This window comes from Amaranthus tricolor, chromosome 6 (assembly GCF_026212465.1).
Source record: "Amaranthus tricolor cultivar Red isolate AtriRed21 chromosome 6, ASM2621246v1, whole genome shotgun sequence".
Lineage (NCBI taxonomy): Eukaryota > Viridiplantae > Streptophyta > Magnoliopsida > Caryophyllales > Amaranthaceae > Amaranthus > Amaranthus tricolor.
In genome coordinates this window covers 29749732-29761390 of record NC_080052.1, presented here as the reverse complement: position 1 = coordinate 29761390, position 11659 = coordinate 29749732, and the positions used below count along the sequence as shown (strand labels likewise).

Genomic DNA, 11659 nt, shown 5'->3' with positions numbered 1-11659 from the left:
ACGGACTTGTACAAATTGTAATACTTTAATAGAGCATCATTTAAACATTCTTTTTAAAAATAAAACGATGTACAGTCGAAAATAGAGCAGAACACCAACCCAACAAACTCAACTTTAAAGTTAAAACGAAAAATGAACCCACGACTGACATCGTTCCTCCGCCATCTCCACCACCATAAATTCCGCTCAAATTCAACTCTCTCTCCTCCCGCACAAACCCTAGATTCTCTCCGTCGTCGATTAGCGGAAGAATCCCCAACCCTGAACGATTTCATTCAATTACAGAGAAATGAGGAGTACTCCGTCGAAGTCGGAACTAAGAAGAATCCTCTTCCTAAACCTAAATGGATGAAGGAATCGATTCCTGGTGGTGAAAAATATACCAAAATTAAGAAGAAATTGAGGGAATTGAAGTTGCATACTGTTTGTGAAGAAGCTCGTTGCCCTAATTTAGGGGAATGTTGGTCTGGTGGAGAAACTGGTACCGCTACTGCTACGATTATGATTTTGGGTGATACTTGTACCCGCGGTTGTAGGTATTTTTTTTATATTGATCAATGATTTGGTTTTTGTTGATTTGGATGATAACCTAGAATTTTGTAAGGTTTGTTTGTGAAATAGTGTAAGGTTTGTTTGTGAAATAGTGATAAGATGCATGAATAGCAATCTCTTGTAGGATTTTTTTGCTAATCAAAATATTGATTTGATTTTGTTGATTTAGATAGTTGCTGAGAATTTGTATGTATTGTTTGTAAATTTATGATAAGATATATGAATATTAATATGTTGATGGTTGGAATCAAAATGGTAAGAATTGTGGCGTTTTCATTGTTTATATTGTTTGCTATAGATTTGGAAATTAAAAATTTGTTATCACTTTGGATTTAATTATTATGCAATTGGTGGTTATACTTATACTTGTGTTGGTGATTTGGTAGATAAATTGTTGTCTTACAATTTTTATGAAATACATTGAAGTGTGTTGAAATGAAAGAATTTGTTAACTGGATTTTACTGAGTATTAATGATTTCAAGTATCATGAAAGATTTGCGTTTTAAAAAGATTACCTAATTTGTGGCTAGGTTCCACCAAGTCAGATGGAGACAGGAAGTGACAAAATTGTAGGTTATGATAAGATGGTTGTATTAAGTGAGTACCCTCTATTGTCCTTAGTATAGTAGTATGGCTATGGGTATCAAGTGGAGTAGTCATGATACACAGCTGAAACTGGTGGGTGGCAGCAGTAGAAATTTTGAAATTGAAGATGTGCAGATGGGGAAGCCTTTTTGTTTACTGAGTGTATATTGTTGAGGTGAAAGAATGATTGTGGTTGGAGATGTGTTACCTTTAGAATATTGTCAATGCTGGAGTGTGAATGGGCAATTGATTAGAAATAGTTGTGATGGTGTGGCTGGCTAATTGTTTTGAGTATAGAGTACTGGACTCTTTTGTGAAGTTTCAATCTTCTTTAATTGGTTTGTTAAGGTCAATGGAGTTTCCTTGTTACGAATAAAAATAATATAGTGGGCTCGAGCTAAGTTGGGTGTTGGTTATCCAACTTCGCAACCTTGAGGCTAATCGGCTAATGCTGTGCCCTATGCATGTTGATATGTCTTCATTTTTATTAGAGATGTCTTATCTTTAAAAACCTTCAAGCTGAATAGATTATGCTTTGTTTAGGCATTGGCTATGTGGTACACCGTAAATGGAACATTAGGGAAATGTTATTCACTGCCTACTTTTGCAAAAGTAAACCTTGAGAAAACATACTTTATCAGAAGATAATAAATTATACACAAAAAAGATATTTAATATTTAAAATAAAGTAAAAATTGCAGTATTTTTTAGAAACTCAAAGCGTGTAGCATCTAGGAATTTTAGATAAAAGCTGGGACATTTTTGGATTGTCAAGAGAGGACATCTTAATCAAGGAGGAAACTGAGAAGCTGAAACTTTAGTACTCTGGGAACCTCATTGTTTTCATTTTCAACCCCTACTAAGAAAACACTATCCGTCACTCTTGTGTTTGCTTCACTTCATCTAGATTTCAGTAAATCACACTGCTGATAAGGCCAGTAGTTTAAATCATGTAAATGACAAATCGTTTGTCATTTTGAGATTTCTGATTGACAATTTGCAAATTAAGAGCATGAGATCATGACTGTAAAAGCAGGCAACCACATCAATAAACATTGAACATAGGTGTTACGTTCTTTCAACAAACCTTGCGATTTTTCTTGGTCAAAATTTTGTAGTTGGATATCCTTGACAAGTGAGTCATGCTATGCTTGGTACATATGAAACTGACTTGCTTTATGTGCAATATGGGTAGTCTACTTTTATAGAACCTATTGCTTGGCTTGAAACCAATGGTCATGGTGTTGTTGATATTTTGATCAGAGAGCATTGGCAGATGGCATTTGAATGTAGCCCTTGATTTTTTGCTAGAGCTGGCAGCTATTGTGCCTTTTATGGGTCAACCTTGAATTGTGATAGTCTTCCAGCCTCATTAATGGTTTATCATTTGATTGAAGCAAATATTTATTTCCAGTGATTGTTTGTTTTAATTGACAATTCATGTTAGCTTTATCTTCGTGGATGATTTGCCGTATAAGCATCTTGTTTGCCCTTACGCTTTTAACATTAAATATATGTTGATTTTCAGATTCTGTAATGTCAAGACATCTAGATCTCCTCCCCCTCCGGATCCAAATGAACCAACCAATGTTGCGGAAGCTATTGCATCCTGGGGCTTAGATTACGTAGTCATTACAAGTGTTGATCGAGATGATTTACCTGATCAGGGCAGTGGTCACTTTGCTGAGACTGTGCAGAAGCTGAAAACCTTAAAGCCAACTATGCTGATAGAGGCCCTTGGTACTAGAAACCTTGATGCGCTGTTTAATTTATTTAAATTTTGTATATTCGAGTCTTTGGGAGTTGCTTTTTAAATATCGAAACAAAAATTTTAACCAAATTATATGTCTGTTTGAGAGCTCTTGTTTATCAATATCGTCTGATTTACGCTGTGAGTTTCGTGCTGCTTCATAGTTCTTCCATGTGTTCTACGAGCTCATGTTCTTTTTGGAAAACTGTACCAAGAGCAACCGCACCAGTAACAATGCAGTTGGTTATGCGTTGAAAATAATTGCATTGCTTTAAATTATCTCTTTAGCTTTTTTTAATCAATTTTGAAATTTTGTACAAGGCTTTGAAGATCAGTATAGAATAGTAGTAGCTTAACAGCAACAGTTGATTATGCCTTTATATGCATCATCCTTGAGCGTCCTTGCTGTTAAGTTTTTGTCTTGTTCACTTGCTTCATTCTTAATACTCGTTTTCGTTACTCAACTTCTTGTTATTTGTGTAGTTCCTGATTTCCGTGGAGATCCTGACTGTGTTAAGAAAGTTTCTGTATCGGGCTTAGACGTGTTTGCTCACAATATTGAGACAGTTGCAGAGCTTCAGAGTGTAGTTAGAGATCATCGTGCTAACTTCAAGCAATCTATAGATGTTCTAAAGTTAGCTAAAGAATATGCTCCTGTTGGTACCCTAACCAAGACATCGATAATGTTGGGATGTGGAGAAACACCCGACCAAGTGGTCAATACTATGGAAAAAGTGAGAGCTGCTGGTGTTGACGTGATTACCTTCGGCCAGTATATGAGACCTACAAAGCGGCACATGCCAGTATCCGAATATATAACTCCAGAAGCATTTGAAAAATACCGAGTTCTCGGAATGGAAATGGTATGCTCTGATGTTTGTTGAGGCTGTTACATAAAGGGATTTATATGCTCTTCAAGCTTAAACTGCTTCTCTATTTTTAACAATTTAAATATTTTGCAGGGATTTCGGTATGTGGCTTCTGGTCCCATGGTGCGATCTTCATACAAAGCTGGTGAGTTCTACATCAAGTCGATGATAGATGCAGATCGAGCAAACTCATCCTCTGCTCCATTGGAGGCTTCAAGCTCCTGAATTTTTGGAGGTTAAATCTATAAACTTCCTTTCAACAACAATTCAATTCCTGCATTTGTATGATTCTTTGTATATTTCCTTACCTGATGAATACTCATTGAAATATTTAACTTGCCTACGATGAAAAACTGTTCTTCCTAACTTCCAAGTGCCTTTTTTCACCCTGTAATTTTCAAGGTGATAAATAAAAGTTTTTTTGGCTTAAATATTTTATCGGTGATATTAATAAGGCTCAAAGTAAAATATCATCAAAAATTTTTTTTATTTTGAGACTTTTTTTCAAGTCATAACGTCATTAATATGCTATTATTATAAATGCAACCACTAGTTTGAATTATTTTTTGTTCATCCGTGTAATTTTAATCGGGTTGTTTTAGGCGAGAAAAGGGATGGGGAAAGTGTTTCAGGCGAGGAAAGGGGTTGTTTCATGCTAGGGAAGGGAAGGGAAAGTGTTTCAGGCGAGGGAGGGGGTGGGAGAAGCTGTTTCAATTCAGGCGTGGGGTGGTCGTTAATTTTAATCTGGGTTGTATTGGGAAGTTGTTTTAGGCGAGGAAGGGGTGGGGGAAGGGTTTGTTTTGAGAGGAGAAGGGAAGGGGTTGTTTCGGGTGACGGAAAGGAAGGGGGAAGTTGTTTCAGGCGAGGAAAAGGGGTTCATTCGAGAGGTGGGCAATTGGGGTGGTGCTTTAAAATGTTTTTGAATTGATTTTAATTTTTATTTAACCCTAATTCAAAATAGTAAAATTAGATTGAAAACTAAATCATTATAATTAACTAATTTAAAGAAGAAATGATTAAGTTTTCCAAAATATTGTTTTTAGAATAAATTAAAATGAATTATTTATTAGGAAAAAATATAATAAATAATTAAATTGAAAACTAAATATGTAATGAAATGAATTTAAAATTAAAATTCAAAAAGAAATGTTAATTGTGCTGCCACATCTACAACCATGTCAACTCTAGGAATGCTTCAAAGATTATTCCAAACAATGTAATTGTTGAAATTTGACCCAATAAATTTGTTTTGGCCAAAGTTCAGCGTGTCACGTGCAAGTTTTCTTATTAATAATATTAATAGCTAATCTTGTGAGAGATAGTTTCTAAATTAAATTTATAGTGTCTAACATTATCGGGTTTTATTAGAATTAAATACTTTTTTTTAAAGTGAATAATTAACACATATTCTCAAATGATTGGTCTCACGGTGAGATCATCTATATTGAACTTGCCTAATGTACACTAACAGTTTTATAGTGATTACTTTTTATAGTTTTAAGCGATCATTTGCAACTTTAAAATGTTCACATACAATCTTAAAGTAATCATTTATAATCTTAAAGTGATTATTTATAACCTTAAAGTAATCTTTTACTGTTAGAAAGTGATTACTCTTTATAGAGTTAAAATGATTCGTTTATAACTTTAAATTAATCACATAAAATCTTTAAGTATTAAATTAGAAAAACAGGTTGATTGTATGGGCCATTATAAAACTAATTACCTAAATCAACTAGAACACAAATTAATTGTATGGGCCATATAAGTCTCATGCAAAGATTTGCTAATTAATTAAATGCTTTGTTTGTATAGAAAAAGGGATTAAATTAAAGAAACAAGAAAGTCAACTATAAAAATAGGAATGTTTAGTTTTTAACTATTTAAAAGGATTTTAGTTGCTAAAGGAATGATTCCCAATTGATATTTCTAGAAAGTATGAATGTACTACCATCAGTTTTTCCTAAATGTTCTCCTCGGTTGCTTTATAAAATTAATAAATTAAATGGGCAAATATTGGAGTACATTTTAAGCTAAGGTAAATCTTTAAAGCAAGCTCATCTTTTACAGCAGTTCAGCTATGGTGTGTTTGATTGATGTGTACTTCTATCATGTTTTCCTACTCTTTGATGTAATATTTTTATGTGTTATGTGGACAATCACTTAAACTGATTTCCGCCGACCTAGATGTTTCCAATATTTTGGGATTAATATTTTGCGGTGTTATTGCAGTTAAAGTAATATTCATAAACTAGCATCGAGTAAACGGGAAATTCTATTTAGATTATATGTTGTCTCATTTTTTTTTTTTTACCGTCTAAGGCTAAAACCTCTCGCTGACCACCTAGCAAAAGCGAGAACACTAGCATATATCGAATGAGAGATGATTCTTCCGACACAATATTGACTTAACCAAAAGTCTAAATTGTTGCAACTTGTAACTTCTAGAATGGTTTTGTAAGATACTCCTATCTTATAGTAGTCCTCAAGGATATTCCGATCCTTTTATCCTATGTGAAGTCCATGGTAGAAATGATATGGATGTTAATAGCATTGTTTGATCATTAATGCAAGTTTAGGGTTAATTAAACAAAATCTACTGATAAAAGATTATTACAATTTCTGGTTATTCGTATCATGAATATTGTTTAATTATGGCCAGTTTAGTTGGTTGCTATAATTAATTTGAGGCTGTACAGATAGGGATTGGGTATGAATGTAGAATGATAAAAACAATTAGAAACCACTTAAGAAGGTTGGCAGATGAGAAAATCATCATTTTGATTTGTAGGAATTCGTTTTTGTTTGACTAGCTCCTGCTTGACAAAGATTTGTTATTATAGTTATAGAGTAAGTATCACTTTTTCGGATAAAGTCTAGATTTGATTTTTACGTAGCCTCTTCTTTCCTCGGATCCAAAAATATAAATTAGATCATAACCTTTTTTTTTTCTTTACATCCATAAATTAGGAGCAAACTAAATTCGTCTTCTAGATCATTGAATTCACTTCTAGAACATTGCCGAAACATCTAATGATCACTTCAAGGTTGAAACGCCCAAATCCCAATTACCATCTCCTCTTGTTATTACATTGTATTATGTCTCATTTAATTTGCATTAATTTTTATTTTGATCCGTTCTATTTAATTTGCATAATTTTTATTTTTTAATTATGGCCCATCGGTCCTTCTAATCTTATCTATACATTTTAACTCTTTTTTAATTTCATCCACACAATTTATTTTTTATTTATTTATTACCATTATCCATCTTTTTATTAAAAACAACTATTTTCTCTATAATGTAAACCATACATAAGAGAGGGAATAGAGTATAATTCTTTCGGAGACTATATGTACATAATAACTCCCTTTGTCTATAATAATGACTTGTGAGTTGCCGCCCATTCCACACTTTATTCTATAGCTCCACATGCAAACAATAGAACGTATGTTGTTGGTAACAAATTTCGTGATGTGGATAATTTGCCGTGTAAGTTTTGATATTATTTTTATGGTGATGAAATTTTAATTTTAAAAAAGTTTTTTTATCATAAATTTTCATTATCACATAATATCACATCTCTAAATTAATGATAATGCAAAAAATATTTTGTGAAAATAAATCAAATATGATAAGTAAACTTGTAAAGAGATTATCTGAATAAAATTATACTGATTTTTCGTCACCATTTTCAACATTTAAAACGGACAATTAAATAAGCTGTTAGAGACGATAATGGAGTATGTGTGCAGTGTGCATCATAAATTCATAAGTACATAGTAGATTTAAAATAACATGGGATATAGTCATTCTTCGATTTATTTCTATACACTCCCAAAAAAATAATCCTAGTGTCCTACATGATAAGAAATACAGAATCATAGAATCAGATCTAGCCAAAGACTGTATAAAATACTCCTTAAAAATACAATACAATACAATACTTTAGTTGACTGTTGACTGAAAGTCTGTTATAGTGTTATCTGATGAAATGGAATCCAAGAACCAGTATGTAAAGTTAATTTGCATATATAATATATGGATGGATTTGCTGTTTGTTGTAATTATGCTGTTTAATAATTATATAGATATTTATAAGATGAAAATGGGAATCAATTCCAAATTTAGGACATTAAACATTTCGAATATTCTCTGATTTTTCCTTAACACTGCAGAAAGTTGGGAAGGAACCTCTATGTTAATGTTCTTATAGTAAAATGTTAAAGGAGTTTACTTTTTTCTTTAATAATATTCTGCTTTAGATTAAAATGGTGATTATAATATAGGATAATTTATTGACAGACTGAGTTTACAAGAATTGAGGTTGATTGTGCCCAGGTTAAGTTAAGGTTGTTAGAGTATATATAAGATATTACGAGGCTTTAACTATCAATTTAAGTTTTTGATTAGAGCTAATCTGACAAAATGATCATGAATTTGAATTTCAATCGACCCTCAAATTCAGTGGATTATGTCACGGCAGGTATGAGGAGAGTCTGTTTTGTATCCACACTTTTTACCCAAAAAGCTCTTGTATGAGAGGGCATGTTTAGTTTTGTAACATTAATTTATGAGACTTCAACTATCAGTTTAAATGTTAATTTGAGTTGGTTTCTTGACAAAGGATTGTATGAGTGGTTCACTTGCCTAAATCCAAAAAGAATGTAAGGTTTAAAAGTCACACATAATTAAGGATTTTTTTTTTCATATTATGTGTATGAAATTTTCCGGTACAATTATGTATTTGTCAAAAAATTAGAGAAAAATCTATTTAGTCCTATATCTTTGTGATTTGCTATTTGATTATGTGGGCTATTCATTCTCCTACTCTTTTAAATTTATAGAAAATTTAACAAAAAAAGAAGATCATACTTTAAAAGTTGAAGGCAAGGATGTAACTAAATACAATGACACTAATCCAATTTTTTGTCTCCATTTTAAGTTATGTCATTATGCGGATTATTGATGCTCCTATGGATCTGTGAAAAGTAGGATATGTACAATGACACACACACCCTATATATCTTTGTGGATACATATTACTCCTATTAAAATCAATATCAATATTCCTGCTGATTTAATAAAGTATAATTTAATAGTTGCCATTTTTTTTCTTAATTGATATAAAAATTAAGTGCAAATATACAGTCATATTTCCTCCATTCCAAAATATAAATTCATATAATTAGTCGTTTTAATATTATAACTAAAAACTTTAAAATTATAATCATCACTTCAAAACTATAATAATTAATATAATATTCCACCAACTAATAATTCATAGAGTTTGTGCAAGTTTAAACCATGGGGTAACTTTGGCATTGGGAAAACAGGCAAGCATGGCCTGAAAGGACAAAATTTGGGCCCACTCCTCACTCTCTCCTCTTCTACTCTTTTCTTAAAAGTCTAAAAACACCCTTTGCTTCCCTTTTCTCCCAATAAATGAACACCTCCCTATTACATTGACCCTTCTCCTCATTCCAACTCTTCTTCTACCTCCTCCTCTTCTCTGTCTTACACTTTAATGGAACCCCCAACCATTTTCTTTCCTTAGCCAAATTTCTCACTCAAATCTCCAAAAAAAAACCCTCAAAGTCTCCCATTTTTGAAACTAAAATGGGTTGTTGTGTAAGTACCCATATAAAACCACCCCTTTCTAAACATTCTTCACTTGAACATAACTCAAATTCCCATCAGTTTCCATGTATTTCAAAATCTCCACCAAGAGCTGAAGAAGAAGCAGTAAAAGAAGTCCTCTCTGAAGCCCCTAAGCCCAAACCCAAGCCCAGGTCCAGGCCCAGTTCCAGGCCTGAAAGCCCAAGAAAGCAAGCTCTTGATGTAGAAGATCCCATAAAAGCAAAAATCTTACTTCTTACTCCAAAGAAGGATTATTTGGAGCAGAAAGTACCCAATCGGGATCCAGATCCGGATCCGTGTACACCAGAAGAGATCTCTGAAGTATCCGAAATGTGTAGTTTTAGTGAGAGTATTTCTACAGTAAAGGATGAAGATGACCATCAACAATTGTTATACAGTAGAGAAAATATCCCTGGTCAAAGACTGTATAGATCTCAGGGGTATAATGGTAATTACGTTCCTCACCCATGTTATAATAATAATGCCGTTAGGAATCAAGGTAGATCACCCGCTAGAAGACGGCCCGAATCATCCCCGACCCGCAAAAGAAATCCGAGTCAGGGTGGGCCTAAGAGAGAAACGGGCAGAGATAATGTGGGCCGGAGGTCTCAGTCACCAGGAATGAGGGGTAATGTGGGCCGAAGCCCGTCCGCAAGAAGGAATGGACCGTCACCGGGTCGGGTTAGAATGGTCCATGCCCCTGAGATGGAAGGAAAAGAGGTAGAACATGAAGAATTGAGGAGAGAGAGTGAAGAATGGCAAGGTCCTAAAGAGTCACTTGAGAATCCACTGGTTTCCTTAGAGTGTTTTATTTTCCTCTAATCTGGTTTTATCGGAATTAACCTCTTAGAATAAGTTTGTTTATATTCGATTTTTTAAATTTGGTCCGGTAGATGTTTAAAAAGAAGTCAATCGAAAATAACTTCTTACGATAAGGTTGATTATAGTAAATCGCGCATAGAGATGATAAATATTAAGGTAATCCTGGGCAAAAATATTGCAAATAGAATGGTAATTTATTAGGGTAATGCTTTGATCTAATGGCTTTTGGGTTTTTTTTAAGAGATAATTATGTTTAATGTTGTCTTTGTAATGTTTATTTTGGTGCCTGTAATTGTAAATGGTAACAGTAATTAGTAGAATAGAATATCAGGAGTTGATTTCAAATGGGATAAATGTTGTTAACTAACTGTTTTAATATAAATATTGTATCTTTTTAGTAAGTTATTATTATATATTTCCTCTCGTCGCATATTATCTGCACCAGATGAATTTTTGCATAATCTAATACGTTTGTCGGATCGTTTATATTTAAAGTTATATTAGTACATAATTAAGAATTATAAAAGTTTGATTTTATAAAATTATGTGGCGAGACGAATAAAATAAAATTTCACATAATTATGTTTTTTTTCTTGTATAGTAATTGAAATAAATAAATTATCATAAAATGATAAATAGTGTAAAAATTGATACCAAAATAAGTAAATTATCATAAAATGATAAATAGTGTAAAAATTGATTTTGTGCAGAAAATATGAATTTTGATTGATCAAATAGTGTACTTGTAGTATTTCTCTATTTAGGTCTGAAGGTTTTTCTTGAGACCTACGTAGAATACTCCATAGTCCGATCGTTTTGCTCGGAAACTTGGGTATTGTAAGTTAAAACTATAGAGTATTTATGAATAAAAAATGATTATATTGAGTAATAAATGGTGGAATTGTTATTATTATTTATAAAAATATAAATGCAACATCTTATCTACTGAAATGGAAATTTTGGGCAAATTAAATGCCAGATTTGAAATTAGTTCAACACCAATACAATATCACGCTTTTTGATTGTCTAATCGGAAAAACAACTTTTATGTTTAAGGGCCCATATTTTACAATTATCATGTCATAAACACAACTTTTCATGGGAAGTTTATGGTTTGTTAGGAGTAACAAATGTTAAATTAAGTGAAAATTGTAAATTTACCTTATTTACTCACTGAGGTGTTAAAGGGCTTTTCTAAACACAAATTGCACGTTAAGAAATTTGATTTTTTTTTTGTATATCATAATTTGAGTCATTGTTTTATATTCAAATTGAAATATATTGGAGTGGTTGAATTGAATGAAAATAAATTTTTTTGTCTGCATTTAGACTTAAATTACATAATCAAGTTCATTTGTGAATAAAATAAAGGGAAAATAGATTGAATATGATGGTATTTATCAATAATAAAAATATGATAAAAATAATGTTACATAAAA

The 11659-nt window shown here is 32.3% G+C and overlaps 2 protein-coding genes across 2 annotated transcripts; both read left to right on the top strand.

Moving 5' to 3' along the window:
* On the top strand, positions 1-9383 carry LOC130814897 (lipoyl synthase, mitochondrial-like). The gene is made up of 4 exons (XM_057681158.1): positions 1-536; positions 2667-2878; positions 3372-3751; positions 3851-9383. The coding sequence occupies exons 1-4, from the start codon at positions 133-135 to the stop codon at positions 3980-3982; spliced, it is 1128 nt and encodes a 375-aa protein (XP_057537141.1). The 5' UTR covers positions 1-132; the 3' UTR covers positions 3983-9383.
* Positions 9341-10650, top strand: LOC130814898 (uncharacterized). The gene has a single exon (XM_057681159.1). The coding sequence runs from the start codon at positions 9378-9380 to the stop codon at positions 10218-10220; it is 843 nt and encodes a 280-aa protein (XP_057537142.1). The 5' UTR covers positions 9341-9377; the 3' UTR covers positions 10221-10650.
* The last annotated feature ends 1009 nt before the right edge of the window (positions 10651-11659 follow it).

Bases quoted from the DNA above. Each gene is read 5' to 3' on its own strand.
- LOC130814897 (XM_057681158.1), top strand. From the start codon at position 133: ATGAACCCACGACTGACATCGTTCCTCCGCCATCTCCACCACCATAAA. The intron at 537-2,666 runs GTATTTTTTTTA...GTTGATTTTCAG, and splicing joins ACTTGTACCCGCGGTTGTAG to ATTCTGTAATGTCAAGACAT. The intron at 3,752-3,850 runs GTATGCTCTGAT...AATATTTTGCAG, and splicing joins GAGTTCTCGGAATGGAAATG to GGATTTCGGTATGTGGCTTC.
- LOC130814898 (XM_057681159.1), top strand. From the start codon at position 9,378: ATGGGTTGTTGTGTAAGTACCCATATAAAACCACCCCTTTCTAAACAT.